This window comes from Lithobates pipiens, unplaced genomic scaffold (assembly GCF_037356315.1).
Source record: "Lithobates pipiens isolate NorthernLeopardFrog02 unplaced genomic scaffold, aLitPip1_a1.2 Scaffold_30, whole genome shotgun sequence".
NCBI lineage: Eukaryota > Metazoa > Chordata > Amphibia > Anura > Ranidae > Lithobates > Lithobates pipiens.
Genome location: NW_027507791.1, coordinates 136,590,630 through 136,611,125, shown reverse-complemented (window position 1 = coordinate 136,611,125; position 20,496 = coordinate 136,590,630). Strand labels below are relative to the sequence as shown.

Here is a 20,496-nt window from a genome sequence, read left to right as displayed (position 1 = left end):
CAGTTGAAATTTTGGGGCATAGAACCTTACATTAAACATTGGCGTGGGGGTCATAAAGTTAGAACATTGAGCCAATTGGAATCGAAGTGGATTTTTATCTTAGACACTTTTGCACCTCAAGGTTTAAACATAGATTTTGACCTGAACTGTTTCATTAGTGATTTTAAATTTTTGTACACAATATTTTAACATATCCACTATTTACTAGACTCCTCCCACTATATTTGCAAATTGGTTTTAACCTTGCTTTTTAATAGCTTTTATACCTCCACCTTCCTCTCTTTTTATTTTTATTTAAAACATTTTTTTTAACAAGTAGGGGCTGATTCAGGTAATTTTTATCATATATGTACGTGCGTATTGACTTAGACATATATACATTCTCCCCACTTTTTTCATAGATTTTATATACACACTTCTTGTATGTTTTATTTATTCTTATATCTGTAGATTTTTAACCCTTTATTTTAATCATCTTTTTTCCCTATAGTTCCTCTCTTCAATATATATAAAAAAAATTAATATTTATATTAGTGATCTATGGTAACTTAACTGATTAAATAGTCATGGGATTACCTAATATTGGATTTAGTTATATATCTAAATAGATTCATGGTGCTTGAGTAGATTCCTGGTGTCACTGCTCCTCCAACCTGTGCGCAGTAAATTTATGCTATTAAAACCTCCAAATCAATGTCCGCCGGTCCACTTCCGGCGACATAACTTATAAAAAATGGCCGCCACGAGACTTCCGGTCTCCGGACTTCAAGAAAATGGCCGCCGTAATGACTAATTTTCAGCATAAAAAGGCAACCCTTTTCTCTCTACTCATTCCCTGAAGAAGTCACGTGACGGTGACGAATACGCGTAAGGAAGGAAGTGAGAGAGACACTAGGAAGGACGCTGGAACGCACCGCTTGTTGCTCTATACACCGCTGTTTATGCTTACTGCTCAATGTGAGTACCCTGACATTTTAACTTAATAAACTGGTTTCTTCTAAATACTACACTATGGATTACCATCTCTGTATTTTGTGAGGTATACCCACCCTAAGGTCATAGAACTGGAGCGATTTACACATCATTATTTCAATGAGGCTGTAAGCTCACAGCCGTGAGGTAAGGGCACATCCTTTCACTCATTGGATGAAAGAAAGAAAAAGCCACTGCACTTATATGTTTGCACGTGTCACTGGAGTTTGAAGCAAAGAACTTTTTATTTTTTCCAGAATATTGCACGTTTATATTACTTTTTGAACATTTCATATTGACTATTAGCACTTTATCTTTTTATTTTTATTTTTCACCTGCAATGGTCACGTTTTTTTATTGCTGCTAGCATCATTTGCACAATGTAATGCACTGCATGGAATACCAGCTCATGTTTTTTTATATTTTTTATATGTTTTACTGGATCTACTGAGAATTGTTCTTTTTCACATATTTCACCTGGCATGCTATATGGTATTGTGCTTATTTTCATTTAAGTGATTGCATATAGATTTATGGTATTTGGTCATAGACCTTGGATTGTCACTTTATTTAAATACTCACTTAGCATGCCATATTGCAGTTTTGCACAGTTTTTTTGATTATTATTTCATTATTCGTGTGTTTAGGTATTCACTTATGATTGATACTATTATTTAGGTTATTACGCACTATATCAGTCTAAAGGCACTGTTTACATCTAGTCACTATCCATATCTCTATTTTCTTTCTAGTATCCTTTCATCTGTAGCCCCCTTGCCTCCTTGCCTATTTTCCCTCCATTCCCCATTTTTTCTTCCCTCCTCCCCCACCTCCCCCACCTTCCCCCCACCTCCCCTCTTCCCCTCCCCCCCCTTTTTCTTCCATTCCCCCTCCATCCTCTTTTATATTGCGCAACACTAAAATCTATAATTTATGGCTCCAGGTAGCCGTGACTAGCAAAGGAAGCCTTTGGCGGTGAGATTGACACGTTGCTGGCCCCGTCACCTGGTATGGACTTAAAGGGGAAGCCCTACACCCAAAAAACGGCATGGGGGTCCCCCCCAGGTCCATATCAGACTCTTATCCGAGCACGCTACCCGGCCGGTCAGGAAAGGGGGTGGGGACGAGAGAGCGCCCCCCCTCCTGAGCCATACCAGGCCGCGTGCCCTCAACATGGGGGGTGCTTTGGGGAAGGGGGCCGCCTTTAATAAGAATTACATTTTTTTAAATAAAACACAACACACAATGGTTTAAAATAATTTATTGCACAGCTCCGGGGGTCTTCTTCCGTTTTGGGGGGGTCTTCTCGCCGGACTCCTCCGCTATCTTCTGCTCTTTTTCTAGCTCTTTTACTAGCGGAGGAGCTCAGCTTTCTTCTTCGCCGCCGCTGCCCGGGGGTCTTCTTCCCACTTCGGGGGTCTTGTCCCCCTCTTCGGTTCTTCTTGCTGGGCCTCCGCACCCTATCATTACGGCCAGAGACAGCGACGAGTCAACATCTCAAGAAGAGAAGAACAGAAGGCGGCGAAGACACCGGCGACAGAAGACCGGGCCACCGCCAGTAAAAGAGCTGGAAGAAGGAGCGGAGGCCCGGCAAGAAGAACCGAAGAGGGGGACAAGACCCCTGAAGAGGGGGACAAGACTCCCTAAGTTGGAAGAAGACCCCCGGGAGGTGGCGACGAAGAAGAAAGCCGGGCTCCTCCACTAGTAAAAGAGCTAGCAGAAGATAGCGGTGGAGTCTGGTGAGAAGACCCCCCAAGACGGAAGAAGACTTGCTGTGCAATACATTTTTTTAACCCTTGTGTGTTGTGTTTTATTTACATTTTTTCATAGGTGAATGGGTAGGGGTACATTGCCAGGCCAGGGTTGTCGGGAAGAGGCCCTTGTCCTCATCAACATGGGGACAAGGTGCTTTGGGGTGGGGGGGGGCGCTCGCTCGTTCCCACCCCTTTCCTGACTGGCCGGGCTGCCTGCTCGGATAAGGATCTTATATGGACCTTGGGGGGGACCCCCACACCATTTTTTCAGTGTAGGGCTTCCCCTTCAAGTCCATACCAGGTGACGTGGCCAGCAACGTGTCAATCTCGCAGCCGAAAACCTTCGCTAGTCCCGGCTACCTGGAGCCGCGTTCAAAATGAATGGACTTTCCTCCATGTGACAATGACAATACTGAGGAAACTACAATACATATACCACACTATCCCATTCCCCATTCCATCATTATACACGTTGAAATCTTTTCAGAACCACATATCTTGATTTATATGGCCTGAAAAGCGATATGGCAGTGCTGCAACACAGGTGCATTTACCCTTTCTTCGGCCACTAGTGGGAGTTAAAAGCTCCCCGCTAATGGCTGTAAAGCGCTGCTAAAACTAGCGGTGCAGCCCCAGTGTGAAAGTGCCCTAAGAGTTATCGTTCAAAGCATGCCCTAGGCCTCATTCACACCATGAAGCAGAGACATCAGTTTTTCTGCATGTGTTCTACAAAGCCACAGAAAAAAACAATTGTTCTCTATGTGCCCTGTTCACACCACAACAATGGTATCACGTGCAAGAATATTTCTGTGAATGAATCTACTAAATGTATGCAGCTGTATGCAGATTTCTGCATGGGAAACTGACCTGACATCGACATCGTTGTGAATAGGGAACATAATTGACACGCATGAAAACTGATGTCAGCGTTCATGAAAACTGATGTAAACTGATGTGAAACTGATGTCTCTGCAAATGAAATCTGTACGGTTTTCCCATTCGTTTTCATGCACGTATGGTGTGAACGAGCTCTTAATGTAACAGTTTTAGGAAATAATTAAATCATAAGAAATATGTAATGTATTTTATGCTATAAAATAAACCTATCTGCCTGCTTGCAGTCTTCTTTAGAACGTATACCGAGTTGCACAAGCACAGCTCAGCTTACATTCTGGCATGGATCCTGTGTACCAGGATGACTAAACCCCTGTACTTGCTTGCTCAGAAGTGATGTCACCCTGAGCTGGCCAATGAAGATGGCTGAAGACCAGCACTGCTGAGGGACATAGACTGTTGAAGGAAAGGCAAGTTTAGATCTGCATTAACAATTTCCCAAAGCAGTTATATTCAAAGCATGCTTTGACATGGGTGGGGTTATATGGGTGTACTGTAGGAGCGGCCTTAGCAAGTTGTTTTTTCCAGTGTCCAATCACCTGAAGGTAGCCTGAATATAACCTATGGTCTATGAATACAAATCCTGAATCCTGTACTGTATAATTAAGATAAATGGTTTGGCTGGAGTTACACATATTGATGAGAAATATTAAAAAAACACCAGCACTGTTCAGGAAACCAATATCCTGCACAAACAGAATAAGAAATATTGGTAAGGTATAAAAGTAGGTATGCTTTTTAGTTAAGGGTGTTTTAGGGTATTTGTGAAGGGATATGTTCAACTCCATACTTATAAAGCCTTGCCCTTATGTACTATTTATGCTGCTATCTACAGACAGTGAAATGCTGTCCTCTGGATCCCTAAGCTCCAGGTTTCCAGGAGGAAATATTTTGATGCTCAAGGATAAAAGAAAATTATAGGGCATTACATTCTATCGATTCAATTTAATTAGAATTCTATGAATTCTACACAATCATGTTTTTATACTTACCCCCTGTGGCATCTTAGCAGCTGCTGCACCTACATGAATTGCATCATATGGGCCTTCCTGAGGATAGCCAGATCTACCATCGCCAACTATAAAAGATTGGAAAAAAAAAGCCACATGACGTTTTATTATTCATTTATTTATTTATTTATTTATATAACCAGGGCTAAATTTATTGCACCCAACACTCTGGAGCCTGCATGCCCAGAACCCTAAACCACCTTCTTTACACAGAAAATATATGAGCTTACGTTTTACTCCAGTTCCACCTGAGGTTAAAGAAGTTTGATTTTACCTTGGTACTACTGCACAATTATGAAAAAACAAATTGGCCAAAAAAAAAATATGTGTATGTGTTTGTAAGCGCATCAGCACCCTATGGGGTAAAGGACCGTGCTACACCACAGATGGATACCGGCGGCAAAAGCGCCCTGAGGCAATTCAGTTTGCATAGCTAGCGCTATACAAGTTACTCATTCATTCATTCAATCACCCCCAACATAAACATAAAAGTCATGGGAGCATGATTATAACGTTTTCAACCATTCATAAATGGTCATCACGCTCTCAGGCAGCAATAACTTTTCTTTCCACCTGGGGTCCTCTCGAGAAGCAGCGATATCTATTATATCTTACCCCCTCCCTCTTCCTCCTCTCCACCCCCTTACCCCCTCTTTGCCAACCGTCTAACAAATTGGCCCATATTTCTTTATTGTTTATCCTCCATGCACCCCACCACCTCTAATGCCTCAGTCCTACTTCAGCATGGGTTGTATATATCTCTACCCCCTATTGTCATGTTGATCAATAAGCGGCCCTACCTCATTTAGTTAACAAATACTTTATACATGTTGTAGGTCTTACGCTTAGTGCACTTGAGGTTTTGACACATGGGAATCGTGTATATTTAGTCAGTTAGGCCCCTTTCACACGGGACGGATCAGTAATGATCCGCCCCGTGATGATCCGCTTGCTCAGCGGGGATCGCTCCGTTGTCCCCGCTGAGCCGGCGGCGGACAGGGCGGTCTCTGCACATTGTACAGGGACCGCCCTGTCAGCTCTCTGCTCTCCTCTATGGGGGATCGGATGAGCATGGACCGTCTGTCCGTGTTCATCCGATCCGCTCTGCAGAGGGATAGAAAAATAGGATTTTCCTCCGTCTGCAGAATCGGACAATTGCGGAGGCAGAGGATAGCGGGTGTCTGCGGATGTTCATCCGCAGACACCCACTATCCCATAGGAATGCATGTATGTCCGTATTTCATCCGCAAACAGATGGATGAAATACGGACATAATGTTCGCATGTGTGAAAGGGGCCTTAAGTTCATGTTTCGTGTTTAGGCAAGTTAAGTTCATACCTGATATTTTTTTGCGGTTCTGTATACCTCATTGTAACGTTTTTGTGATGTGTCATGTTCTATGTATGAGTACTATTTCTATAACTGTGCTGACAATGTGACAACTTAAAGTATATGTGAACCTTCACCCTGTAAAACAACCCATTCTGTTTAAAATAGAAATGAAAGTCAAAACATTTGTGCATACATACAAAAAAAAAAACTCCGTTCTCAGGAGCTCACAGAGCTGCTTGGGGGGCGGCGCATTCCAGCACATGGATACCCACCCAGGACCACCAGGGAATGCAGATCATGGATCGCCACCAGGTATGCCACCCTTGACCACCAGGTATACCAGTCAGTTCCCAGACATGATGCCACTCAGTGCCCATCAGCAATGCCTGCCAGTGCCACCTATCAGTGCCATCCATAAGTGCCCATCAGTGCTGCCTATCAATGCCCATCAGTGCCACCTTGTCAGTGCTCGTCAGTGAAGCCTCCTCATTGCCCATCAGTGAAGGAGAAAACTTACTTATTTACAACATTTTATAACAGAAACAAAGAAAAACTTTTTTTTATTTTAGCTCTTTTTTTAATTTGTTTTGCAGAAAAAAAAAAAAAACCCCGGAGGGTGATCAAATACCACCAAAGGAAAGCTCTATTCATGGGAACAAAATAATAAGAACGTTTGTTTGGGTACAGTGTAGCATGACCGCACAATTTTCATTCAAAAAGTGACAACGCTGAAAGCTGAAAATTGTCCTGGGCAGGAAGGGTAGAAAGTGCCTGATATTGAAGTGGTTAAACAAAGATGGCTGCAGACTGATTTACCGTGATGATTTTACACAGAACTGAATAACAAATGGAGCTTGTATAGCAATCATATATAGATATATTTATTTTTTTAAACAAAGTGGATTTTTCTTTTTTGAAATCTTCAAGTCCCAGGAATGACGCAGGTTTAGAAGTTTTTTATTCTACCGTGTTTTTAAAATGGCAGCTGCTCTTCGCGGGTCCAGGCTACAATCAGTGTTGGCACCACCAGATATCAGTAACAGCCGCAGTGCACACAAAGCCAAGAAACAATTCAACTTATTTTTCAGGCTTAGTCCTAGACCACAGCTGTTCCTTAATAATAAGAGCACTCCATAGCTGAGCACTCTATCACAATGCTCCTGCAGTGCGATTAACAGAGAAATTCTGTGACGTCAACCATGATTCTTTTTAGGTTTCTTTTGAAAGAAATCAAAATACAGCTAACTTATACTGGAAATCACAAATGCACGCATGATGCATACTCCCATAATTAAGGGAAAGAACAGTGTATTCTCAGGGAGCATGTCATTTGAGTTGTTTCCGTTTTTACCTTAAGGCTACTTTCACACTGGGGCTATTTTTAGTGCCACTTTACCGTAGTTTTAGCGGTGCTATTCAGCCGTGAGCGGGGAGGTTTTAAGCCCCGCTAGCAGCCAAATAAGGGTTAAAATCGCCCCTGTAAAGCATTGCTGCAGCGGCGCTTTGCTGGCGAGTTTGCAGCGCTGCCCCATTGTTTTCAATGGAAGGGGAGCTTTAGGAGCGGTGAATATAGCGCTGCAAAGATGCGGCTTGCAGGACTTTTTTGACCATCCTGCAAGTGCACCGCTCCAATGTGAAAGCCCTTGGAGTGAATTGAGCGACTTTGCAGGCACTATTTTTAGCACTATAGCACCTGCAAAGCGCCTCACTGTGAAAGTAGCCTAAAGCTCAACGCTGGGTAAAATAAAAACTGATCCTTGCAGTGAGTGTTTCCCTCACTGCTAAGGTTTTATGCTAATTTTTGTCTATGGGGAACAGAAAAAACGAATGGGCCGTACACCCGATTTACCGACAACAAATGTTAGATGTGAGCTTGTTGTCGAAAAGTTTGACCACGTGTATGCTCCATAGAACATTTGTTTTTTTCTTGTTTAATATTTGTTTATTAATCTAACAAGAAAGGAGTATACAAAAACTTAAAGCAACAGTCGAAACATGCAAGTATATCAAGTACAATATCCAATAAACTCAGGGACACCCAAGTGCATGAAAAACAGCATGCAATTTTGTACTTCCACCTGAGTCTGAGAGGGCGTGCAGTATATAAATGCACATTGTGTAGCAAAATAACTAAACAGTTGGTAAACACTTTGAGGGGGGGACTAGGAAAGATAAAGAAAGAAAGGAACAAAGGGAAGGGGGGAAAAGTAGAGTATCGTAGGAGGGAAGGAGAGATGCAGGTAGTCGATGTTATTCAGTGGGCAACATACCGTAGGCTACATAGTGTAACAATGCATTAGGTTAAATCCAAATCTACCCCTACGCACCCATGAATAACATGGTTATGAGGAGGAAGTTTGTTGTACGGATCTGGGAGCTACAATCATAATATCCCTGTACTGTACCCGGACCTTTTAAATTCCATTCATGGGGCCCAGATTGCGGAATGACGCTCCAGCTGGTCTCTGGCTATATAGGCGAGTTCTTCCATGAGGCCGGTATTTTCTACTGCCTTTATCCAATTTTCCAGAGAAGGTGGAGCAGATTGTCCCCAAATTGCAGGGATGAGCACTTTAGCAGCATTCAGTAGGTGTGGTGTTAGTGAACGTTTCATAGAACATTTGTTGTCGCCAACAAATGTTTGAGAGCAGGTTCTCAAATTTAACGACAAGACTTGTTGTTGGAAATTCCGATACACAATTCCGACGCACAAAAGTCCACACATTCTAGGAATCAAGAAGAGTCGCACTGACTACCGAACTTAATTTTCTTGGCTCGTCATACGTGTTGTATGTCACCGCGTTCTTGACGTTCAGAATTTACAAAAACATTTGTGTGACCGTGTGTATGCAAGACAAGTTTGAGCCAACATCCTTTGGAAAAAATCGACGGTTTTCTTGTCGGAAAATCCTACTGTGTGTACATAGCCTTATACTTACCTTATTCATTGCTCCCCTAGCAGGCCTTCGTTGACTCTGCATTGTATTTTTTTTTACAGGTTACCAGTTTTGAGTTAGAGGAGGTCTAGTGCTAGAATTATTTTTCTCGCTCTAACGATCATGGCAATACCTTACATGTCGATTGAACACCGTTTTTATATGTGGGAGTAACTTACATATTTGCTCACTTCTGCGTGCAAGCTAGAAGGAATGAGCGCTTTAAAAAAAAAAATCCTAATTTATTTTACTACTTCTTTTTTATTTTTACACTGTCCTTTAAAAAAAAAAATTGGATCACTTTTATTCCTTCTGCACGCAAGCTAGGAGGAATGAGCACTTGGATCACTTTTATTCCTTCTGCACGCAAGCTAGGAGGAATGAGCGCTTTAAAAAAAAATTCCTAATTTATTTTACTACTTTATTTTTACACTGGATCACTTGTATTCCTTTTACAAGGAATGTAAACAATAATTTAATGTGAGATCTGGGGTAAAAAAAAAAAGAATTGTCCCTTTTAAGGCCATTGGGTGAAAGTTACGTTTGACATCGCTGCCGTCATCCAATGGTATGGAGTCGAGTGGGGGCCATTATTCCCTCACTCGACTTCCTGCCTATCAGGGGATAGGATCGGATCATCTCCACCGCTGACAAATCCGGTAAGCTGCGGAGACGACCGAGGCGTGGCGGGAGGGGGATGGGCACCTCTTCCACCACCGATAAAAGTGATCTTGTGGTGAATCTGCCACGGAGACCATTTTTATCTTAAAGCGGACCGCCTGCCGTTGAAAAAAATCTTGGGGTTATGGCAGCTATCTGCACTTTCTCCAGTTCTCCGATTTTTGAGAACTGGTGCCCAAACTGAGCTGCATATTTCAGATGAAATCTTACTAATTAATTTGTACAGGAGCAAAATGATATCTCGCTCTCTGGAGTCCATACCTCTCCTAATACAAGAAAGGGCTTTGCTCGCTTTGGAAACCACAGACTAAACAAGGAAGTTCAATAGCCAGTAGCTGCCCTTGCATTGTATTATGTCCATCGGACTAGCACACAGACGAACGGTTTTCCCGATTTTTAGTCCGTCAGATTGAGTCCATCGGATAGATTTGAAACATGTTTTATTTCTAGGTCCGCCAGACTTTTGGGGAAAAAAAAGTCCGCTAGAGCCCACACACGATCGAATTGTCCGACGTATTCTGGCCCGCTGGACCAAGTGTGCCAGAAAGTCCGATCATGTGTACGCGCCATTAGTTGCCCAATTAGACAGTACATTGAGGTCAGCTTGTAAATTGGAGACATCCTGTAAGGATGTTATTCCACTGTATAGTTTGGTGTCATCTGCAAAGACAGAAAGTGTACTTTTAATCCCAGATACGTAAGAAAAGATGGCGCAAGGATTGGGGCATATAAAACATTATAAGAGGAGGGCCATACAATTAGAAACGATCATAAATTGTAAATAGGAATAAATACTGTATGTAAGAATGTAAAATTTTTTATTAAAAAGTGTCCAAGAAAGTTCATAAGTCCAATGGATTACTGTAAAGGAAGTGGAAGTGAAGCAGTCTCTGCAAAACAATGTAAAAAGGACAAGGCGCACAAGACTAAGTGGAGTATGAAAGGAAATAAAATATCAGCCAAATGACTACTCACATAATGTCTGTTAAAAACAGGCATGTAACTCCAAAGAATGTCCGTGGTCACTGTAGGAGTTCGGAACTGGGTGCAAAATAGTGCAACGGGCTGCAGCGGTGTGACAGCAAGGATGTTTGGGAAAGCCAGCCGGTTCCTTCCTCGCGGTGTACAAACCAGTGTGAAGTGCACTCGGGAAGTCCGGAAATCGGAAGAGATGTCGGGACGTGTCAGATGACGCGTTTCAAAGCTTCTGCCTTTTCCCCAGATCTAATTGGTTACTGGACCTTTCAGTCTTATATGGCTCACCCGTGCTCAAGCCGATGGGATTTGACAATACACAATATTTCCTGATAGATTTAAAGGAACCAACCACTAACCACTTAAATACAGGACATTTATACACCTTCCTGCCCAGACCAATTTTCAGCTTTTTAAGCACTGTCGCACTTTGAATGACAATTGCGCGGCCATGCTACACTGTACCCAAACAAAATTTTTATCATTTTGTTCCCACAAATAGAGCTTTATTTTGGTGGTATTTTATCACCTCTGGGATTTTTATTTTCTGCTAAACAAATAAGAAAAAGACTGAAAATTAAAAAAAAAAAAAAAAAATGCTTTTTTTTGTTTGTTACATAACTTTGTAGATAAGTAAGTTTTCTCCTTGACTGATGGGCACTGATGAGGCTGCACTGACAGCACCGATAAGGCAGCAATGACGGGTACCAATGAGGTGGCACTGATGATGGGCACTAATATGCAGAACTGATGGGTACACAATTTAAAAAAAAAAGTTTTTGTTTCTGTTACAAAACTTTGTAAATAAGTATGTTTTCTCTTTCACTGATGGGGCTGTACTGATGGCACCGATGAGGTGGCACTGATGATGGGCACTAATATGCGGCACTGATAGGTGGCAATGATATACAGCACTGATGAGTACACATAGGAGGCACTGAAAGACAACACTGATGGGCACTGAAAGGCAGCATGGCTGGGCACTGATAGGTGGCACGGATGGGCACTGATAGGTGGCACTGATGTACATCACTAATTGGCAGGCATCCATTGTGGGCACTGATTGTTATCCCTGGCGGCCATGGGTGGCATACCTGGTGGTGACTAGTGGTGGGCATCCTGGAGAGGCTGCACTGATAATCGGCACAGACCCCCCTGTCAGAGGAGCAGCTGATCGGCTTTCCTCTACTCGCGTCTGACAGACGCGAGTGAGGAAAAGCTGATCAACGGCTCTTCCTGTTTACACTTTGATCAGCCATGATTGGACACGGCTGATCATGTGGTAAAGAGTCTCAGTCAGAGACTCTTTACCTAGATCGGTGTGTTGCGATGTGTCAGACTGACTGGGGGCACGCAGCTGCTTGTTATCCTGAAAGAAGTCATATGACGCCCGGTCAGGATAACACAACCACTTTGCCGACGTTATTTTACTATATGGTGGGTGGAAAGTGGTTAAATATGACGAGAGAGCATCTCAAATGCCTTAATACAGGTTCCTTATTAAAAACTAAAAAGAAAGATGGATGGACCGGTATGTGCAAACAAACGTTAGAAGTAAATGATGAATAGTTGAAGATTATAATAGGAGGTTATAACATAGCATGAAAAGGATTATAACATGAAAAGAAAAATAGGATTTTTTGTACTCACCGTAAAATCCTTTTCTCTGTAGTTCACCGACTGACACAGCTCCTTTCTTAGACCATCGGGTTGTTACGCCACCTTCAGGAGAGGACTAGGCAGAACATGTTAACATGTTATAACAAAACTAGAACCTTCTAGTTCCACCCAAGGGGCGGTCCCTTAGGTAACAACCCCCAGCCTGCTACTGCAGCTTCAGTACGTCAACAAGCAGTATAACGTAAAAAATAGGAGGGGAGGGTGCTGTGTCAGTTGGTGAACTACAGAGAAATGGATTTTACGGTGAGTACCAAAAATCCTATTTTCTCTTACGTTCACCGACTGACGCAGCTCCTTTCTTAGACCATCGGGATGTCCCCAAGCAGTGCCAAAACGAGGGGTGGGAAACAGCATAAAACTTCACCCACAATGGCATGTGGGAACCAGTATAAAACTTCACCCACAAAAAAACAGCGTGTGGGAACAGCAGAGAACTTTTTTTCCCACAAAAGTGCTCCTCAATCTGGGAGTCACCACCTCAAAAATCACCTCAAAACTACTTACTTACCAAAAACCCAGATTTTTTTTTTTACACGGTCGCCTGCAAAACTTTGCGGCCAAAACAGGCATCAGCCGATGCACAGACATCTACCTTGTAGAATTTAGTAAAGGTGTGAACAGACGACCAAGTCGCCGCATTACACACTTGAACGACAGACGCTTGATGTCGGAAGGCCCAAGATGTTAAATTGCCCTGGTGGAATGGACCATGACCAGAAAGGGGGGCACCTGTCCCTTCAAGGTGTATGCCTGCACTACAATCTGTCTGATCCACCTGGAAATGGTGGCCGAAGAGACCGGAATGCCTTTTTTCGGACCAGCCACCAAAACAAACAAGGAATCTGACTTCCGAAAGGGAGCCGTAGCAGACAAATACACCCTCAGAGCCCGGACCACGTCCAGGGAATGGAGGGCCACCTCTTTAGGATACAGAGATGGTAACCAATGTCTTCATTGATGTAGAACGCCGAAACCACCTTCGTCAGAAAAGAAGGTTGCGGACGCAACACCACTTTATCCTTGTGGTTAACCAGATAGGATGACTTGCAAGACAAGGCAACCAGTTCCAAAACCCTCCTGGCCGATGTAATGGCCACTAGAAAGACCATTTTCTAAGAAAAGGGTCAACAGAGGGATCTCTCTGATATTTTCAAAAGGCGATTTCTGACGTGCCAATAACACCAGGTTCAGATTCCACGGGGGTAACGGCGGACGCACCGGAGGAACTACAATGTTAGACCCCTTGAACAAAAGTGCTCACTAGAGAGTGAGATGCCAAGGGTCGCTAAAAAAAACAAAAAAAAAACAGCCAAAGCTGATATTTGTCCCTTAATGGTGCAGGATCCTGGATATAGAAAAGGAGCACGTACGCAATCCTTTCTCCTCACACATGGAGATGTAGGCCTTCCAGGTACGATTATATATCTGCCGAGAAGAAGATTTCCGTGCTCGCAGCATAGTTGGAATCACCGAGTCCGAAAGACCCCGGTTCCTCAACACCTGGCATGCCGTTAAAACCAGTGATGGTAAAGCAGGGTGGAGAATCGGACATTGAGACAGAAGGTCCTCTCGTAACGGCAGTCGCCATGGAGCGTCTGCCACCAGGTGCACTAGGTCTGCGTACCAGGGACGCTAGGGCCACTCTGGGGCAATCAGAATTACTTAGATAGTCCGCCTGCCAGTTCTCCACTCCCGGGATGTAAATGGCCGATAGGGCCGGTACATGTCGCTCTGCCCACTGAAGGATGTGAGCGACCTCCCGTGCGGTGGCCAAGCTTCTTGTTCCTCCATGGTGATTGACATATGGCACCGCCGTGGTGTTGCCTGACTGGATTCTGATCGGACGCCCTCGAAGTCTTATCAACCATGTGGAGAGGCATAGCCTTAATCGCTCGCAGCTCGAGCACACTGATCGACAACTTGGATTCCTCCTCCGACCAGAGGCCCTGGGTCGACTGAACTCCCATTACTCCACCCCAGCCAGTTAGGCTGGCATCCGTTGTGATCACTATCCAATGTAGTGGTAAGAACGACTTCCCGGACCGAAGTGACGGGGACCTCAGCCACCAGTGCAGGGAGTCCCTGATTAACTGGCTCACCTGAATCTGCCGATCCAGGGACAACGGAGATTTGTCCCATTTCGTCAAGATCTCCTTCTGCAAGACTCTGGTGTGAAACTGGGCATATGGTACTGCCTTGGAGGCCACCATGAGCCCCAGGACTCGCATGCAGAAGTGTAGCGATGACCACCTGCGGTTCATCAGCAGATTTACCATGGCTCAGAGTTTGCAGGTTGTCTAAAGGGAGAATAAATAGGATTTTTGTACTCACTGTAAAATCCTTTTCTCTGTAATTCACCGACCGACACAGCTCCTCTCTATAACTAAATGGGTTTGTTAGCCTGCCAATTGGAGAACTAGGCAAAAATTGTAACACAATACACAGAACTTTAGTCCCGCCCCGGGGTGGTGTTGCGTCTGCAACCGTCCTTTCTACCGAAGGTGGTTTTGGCTTTTCATATCAATGAGGACATTGTATTACCATTGTTGTGTCCTAAGCCGAAGCACCCCAAGGAGGTGGCCCTTCACGCTCTCGATGTGGTTAGGGCTCTGAAGGTGTACTTGTCTGCCATGGCTCCCTTTTGGAAGTCAGACTCGCTGTTTGTTTTTCGGTGGCTGGTCCAAAGAAGGGTATGGCAGTCTCGTCGGCCACCATTTCCAAGTGGTTCAGAAAGATTGTAGTCCAAGCCTACGCCCTGAAGGGGCAGGTGCCTCCCTTTCCAGTCACGGCCCACTCTACGAGAGTAATAGGAACATCTTGGGCCTTCCGACACCAAGCATCTGTCGCTCAGGTGTGTAAGGCGGCGACCTGGTCGTCTGTCCATACGTTTACCAAGTTCTACAAGGTAGACGTCTGTGCATCGGCTGATGCCTGTTTTGGTCGGTGAATATAAGAGAAACTCTCGCTTCCATGGAGTCCAGCAGTAAGCCTATTTACTCCAAGCACTGACTCGGTACGATCACCGACTTTTTTAGGTTTAACAGCCACCCAAATTCCTGCAGGGTCTGCATGGTGATCGCCACATCCTTCTCTAATTCTGAGGAGGAAGATGCTCTCTTCAAGAGATTGTCTAGGTAACCTATGATCGCGATCCCGCGTTGTCGCAGCAACGCCAAAACAGGAGCCAATACCTTGGTAAAGACTCAGGGGGATGAAGCCAAGCCAAAGGGGAGAGCCACAAACTGGTAGTGGGCTTCCCCAACTGCAAATTGCCGAAGGCATATGGGTATGTGCAGGTACGCATCCTGGATGTCCAAAGATGCCAGGGAGTCCCCTAGATGGAGTGCAGTGACTACTGAGCAAACTGATTCCATTCTGAACCTCTGTACTTTTACAAAGTAATTGAGGGCTTTTAGGTCCAAGATTTGACGTATCCCTTCCTTTTTGGGGACTACAAACAGATTGGAGTAGAACCCCTGGAATCTTTCCGGCTCCGGGAAAAGGTACTATCCCCACGCGGCTCAGCAGGTCCCTTACTGCCCCCATCAGGGCCTCCCAACGAGCCGGGACTACGGGAATGCTGGAGGGGAAGAATCTGTGGCCAAGAGAGGAACTCTATCTTATAGCAAGAGGAAATCCGATCACAGACCCATTGGTCGGACAACCAAGAGGCCCACCGGGCTGCAAACTCTCGAAGGCGACCCCCACCCATGTTGCGGGCAGGGGCAAACCTTCATGAGGTAGCACTTTGCTTGCAGGCTTGTTAGGCTTGCGGTTCCAGGGACGTTTTTGATGTTCAGAGTTCATCCTGTCGGGCTGGGGACGTTTAGCTGAAGCCCTGGGCAGACGAAAAAGCCGATTGTGAGCGGAAAATGAGGGCCCTTGGCTACGGCGTGGCTCTTTAGCCTTCTTGGTCTGTGGGAGTAGCGTACTCTTACCACCTGTGGCATTTTTAATAATGTCATCCAACGAGGCTCCAAAGAGCCGCTCGCCAAGGAAGGGTAAATCCGTCAGGGCTTTTTTAGATGCCTGGTCAGCCGACCACCATTTTAGCCAAATCAGGCACCTCAGCACCACAGCTGACACTGAAGCCCTGGATAACAGGGAGAGTATCCAGGGCCGCGTCACAAACGTACTTAAGGCCTTGCATTAACTGGTCTGCTAGTTCCACGCAGACAGGGAAAGCCTGTTGCTCCCCCAATTCACGGTGCAAAAGTTTTGCCCAATCAGTAAGTGTCTGTGACAACTGCGGATGCCAGTACTGGTCGCATTGCTGACCCTACAACCGTAAACAAGGAACGAGCCACTGCTTCGGCCTTCCTGTCCGTGGGATCCTTAAAGGCAGGAGTCCTCTCTACCAGAATTGTGGTTACTTTGTTTAACCTGGATACTGGGGGGTCCATGACCGGAGGAGGCGACCACTTTTTGAGAAGGCTCTCCTCAAAGGAATAATGCACCGTCATGTATGTATTTATGGGCGGCACAGTGGTGTAGTGGTTAGCACTCTCACCTAGCAGTAAAAAGGGTTGCTGGTTCGAATCCCAACCACGACACTACCTGCCTGGAGTTCGCATGTTCTCCCTGTGCCTGCGTGGGTTTCCTCCAGGTACTCTGGTTTCCTCCCACACTCCAAAGACATGCAGCTAGGTTAATTGGCTTCTGTCCAAAATTGGCCCTAGTATATGAATGGGGACTTTGGATTGTGGGCTCCTTGAGGGTAGGGACCAATGTGAGTGTGCAATGTACAGGGATAGGGGTAGACACTCACTCAAGTTGAACTGGATGGACTGGTGTCTTTATTCAACCTTACTAACTATGAAACTATGTATTTGGGGACCGAAAAGGTCAGTTGCGGTCGACCCCATTCCTTGTATATGAACTTATCAAAATAAGTTAGATATGGAAACACCTTAGGTGTACGGGCTGGCTTATGGGACCCAAAAGGGACCACTACATAAGCAGAGGGATCTGCTGTATCCTGAATTTTCAGGGCATCACGCACAGCTGTGATAAGTGCTCCAACAAGCGCTTTATCGCGCACGGACCCAGGCGGGGAATCATCCTGACTGTCTGAACGGTCCTGGTCAGCGTCATCTGAAAATGACAGAACGGGCGGGGGGCGTGACTAGTGCGGAATTGTGGTAGCTGGGAAGATGTGTGAGAGTCGGCGGCCGTTCCCCTCCCTCTGCTCTGCTATGACCGCGCTCCCCGGAGTGGCTCACTTCTCTCCCTGACCTTTTTCTGCAATCGCCGTTCGGCCGCCTGACGCGGTGGTGGAGCGCACTACAGTGCTTTTGTCCGTCCTCTCTCCACTTCTCCTCACTCCTCGTTTCCTCCATTCCCGTGTTCCTGGGGACCGGTGAGTCAGCGGGATGAGGGCGCTGCCGTCCGGTACATATGCTTCGGTGCCCCGTATGGGAGAGTGCTCTGTGCCGCCGGCAGGACGAATGGAGAACCTGGCGTGACTGCGGGAGGTGATTCGGTCCGTGGTTGGTGAGTTGTTGCAGCCTATGTGAGAGATACGGCTGCTGCTCCTCCATACTGCCTCAAGTGGAAGACTTGGCTAACCTATGTTTTGGATAGATCATCTCTCTGGAGTCTGTGAGGAGTGAAGTATGGCATTAATGTCTTTTAACTGACTGCTTCTTCTGGATTCCTAGAAAGGGAGTTATAGTACTGACTTTTGTTAGCTAAAGTGTCGGAACGTTTAGATTTTACTATTTCATATGGACTGCGCTGCTGCTTATTTGCACATTTAAGACTCATCTGCCTTTATTGTTTATTTGGCTTCCCGCCGCTGAGTTAGTTTGGCTTGAGGTTTGGGTGTTGGGGGGTTATCTGTACAGATCTGAGTAGTGGTTTTCGTCTACACGCCTAAACGATCCCATAGGTTATGCTCCTCCCTACATAGCAGCTCTTCTGCCTTGGTTCTCAAGCCCTATTCTAACTGGTCCCCATATACCTCTCTTCCCCTTTTTTGCGATTAAATTAACTCAGGCTGATTGCCTTCTAGCCTTTAATATTATCGGATATACGGTCCCGCCTTCTGCCCCCCCCCTTTTTTTTTCTCTCCTTCCCCCCGCTCTTCTTTGCTATAGACGGGGGCAGACCACTGGGAGAAGACAGTGTATATCGAAAGCTGGGTGTATATGCTGGGAATAGGGCGAGAGGAGTGGATTCTGGCGGATTAGGGTACCTTGGCCTTGGCGTGAAAGGGAGGCTTAAACATTATTTAAAGAGAGATCTTTAAAGAGGAAGTAAACCCTGATGGGTTTACTTCCTCTTTTTTTCCCTGCAAAGGTAAAGCATAATGGACTACTATGCATCGCATAGTAGCTCATTATGTGTCACTTACCTGACACAGGAGCCAGCGAAGTCGCCGCTGTCCCCTGTAGTCCGCCGCATCCATCTTGCTGGTGGCGTCTCGCAGCTCCGACTAATCACAGCGGCGAAGCCGCGATGACGTCACTCCCGCGCATGCGCACGGGAGTCGCGTCTCGCAGCTCCGCCGCTGCCATTCGGCGAAGCCGTCACTCCCGCGCATGCGCACGGGAGTCGACAAATTAGGCAAATTCATTCTTGGACTTGCCGCATTTAGTGCGCCTGCGCGCCGCTGTCTACGGCGCATGCGCCGTAGACAGCGGTGCCCATTTTCGGGCAAATATCTCCTAAACCATATAGGTTTAGGAGATATTGCTTGGACCTACAGGTCAAAGTGGTTTGAAAGGGTTTACTTCCTCTTTAAGTGGTTATTTAACCATGTCTAGAAAAAGATCTCCTGAAGAGCAGCCACTTTCAGAGGGGTCTCAAATTACCCGCTCCGCTAAAGATAAAACCAATCATATGGCGCTAGCGGCAGCTGCAAAATTGGAGAGATATGCTCACCCAAGCCCAGTCTCACCTTCTAAATCAGGTACTCAGCAAACAACTATCCAGAACAAAGTTTTCAAAAATTCTTCTTTAGATAGAAAAAGTCAAGGCCACCCCTCGAGAAACCCCCCCACTCCATCAGTTGTTAAGCTCGGTGGTAGTAAGGGAATAGGGGGAGGTAAAACTGCAACGGCCATAATAAACATGGATACAACTCCAATACCAGCCAGCATCTCTATACCTACACCTGCTATGCTAGAGGGGGAGCCTACACTAAGAGACATACTTAATGCGATTAAAGAATGCAAAGACTCAATATCTAGCTTTGATAGTCAGCTAAGATCTATTAAAGAGGAATTATTATCCATGAGACAGGAATTTAACAGGACCCTATTAAGGACTTCTGATCTTGAGGAACGCGTAGGCGCGATTGAGGATGAGCTGACCCCTGTAAAGCATGAAGTTGAATCGCTCAAAAGTATAATTAACTCTCAAGTCACTAAACTAGACGAGATGGAGAACAGGAACCGTAGAAATATCAGGATGATAGGTCTCCCTGAGCATTGCGAGGGCACTAATTTGATTGGATTTCTTGAGGGGTGGTTCCGGAACCTATTTGGGGCTACTGTACTTAGCCCCTTATTTGCAATCAAACGTGCACATCGGGCCCCTGCAAGGGTTCGCCAAACGGGGGACCATCCCAGGCCTATAATGATCAAAATTCTTAACTATCAAGATAAAGTTTCTTTACTACGAGAAGCCAGGGTGAGGGGTGACATTAGGTTTGAGGGAGCCAGGGTCTCTTTATATCCTGACTTCTCGCCTGATCTCCAGAAACGGAGAGCCGAATTTATTCCAGTCAAGCGTGGCATGATAAAGTATAAGATAGACTATGCTCTCCTCTATCCAGCTCGCCTGAGGGTTATAGCTCTCGGCAGGACTTTTTTTGTTTAATACACCGAAGGAGGCAGCCCAATGGCTTGAAGAAAACAAAAAAGAGTTATAAGTCTATAAAGTTTGGGTTGGCTTGTCGATTAAAAAATTAGATTGCTTATAATTTATAATTTGTTTATAACTTGTTTACAACTTGCTATGTGGGGGGCGAGGGGGGTGAGATGGGGGTATGGTATGATATATTAAAAATGTACACGTTTATTACACTAATAAAAGCACCAGGGGGGGTTGGACGGTGAGGGATTGGGATAAAAGGAATGCAAGTAGGTGTGTGTGGAGGGGGGCAGCTGTGCTCCCGGCTATGGGCTCGTTTTTTGAGTGTAGTGTCAATTAGGAATGATGGTAGCAAGTGTTGCGTGAGTGGTAAGAAGGTCACGGGCGTACCCCTAGGGGGAAGCCATGTTAGGCAAGGTGGGAGGGATGGGGGGGTGGATCTAC

At 45.4% G+C, this 20,496-nt stretch overlaps 1 protein-coding gene across 6 annotated transcripts in view; it reads right to left on the bottom strand.

Annotated features, from left to right (window-relative positions):
• LOC143943247 (protein-L-isoaspartate(D-aspartate) O-methyltransferase-like) overlaps window positions 1–20,496 on the bottom strand; it is a 325,651-nt gene that overhangs the window by 96,446 nt on the left and 208,709 nt on the right. For all 6 annotated transcript variants that reach the window (XM_077464889.1, XM_077464891.1, XM_077464885.1 and 3 more), the window contains one exon: window positions 4,613–4,698. In XM_077464889.1, coding sequence (XP_077321015.1) covers window positions 4,613–4,698 — 86 coding nt within the window. The remainder of the gene's footprint in view (window positions 1–4,612; window positions 4,699–20,496) is intronic.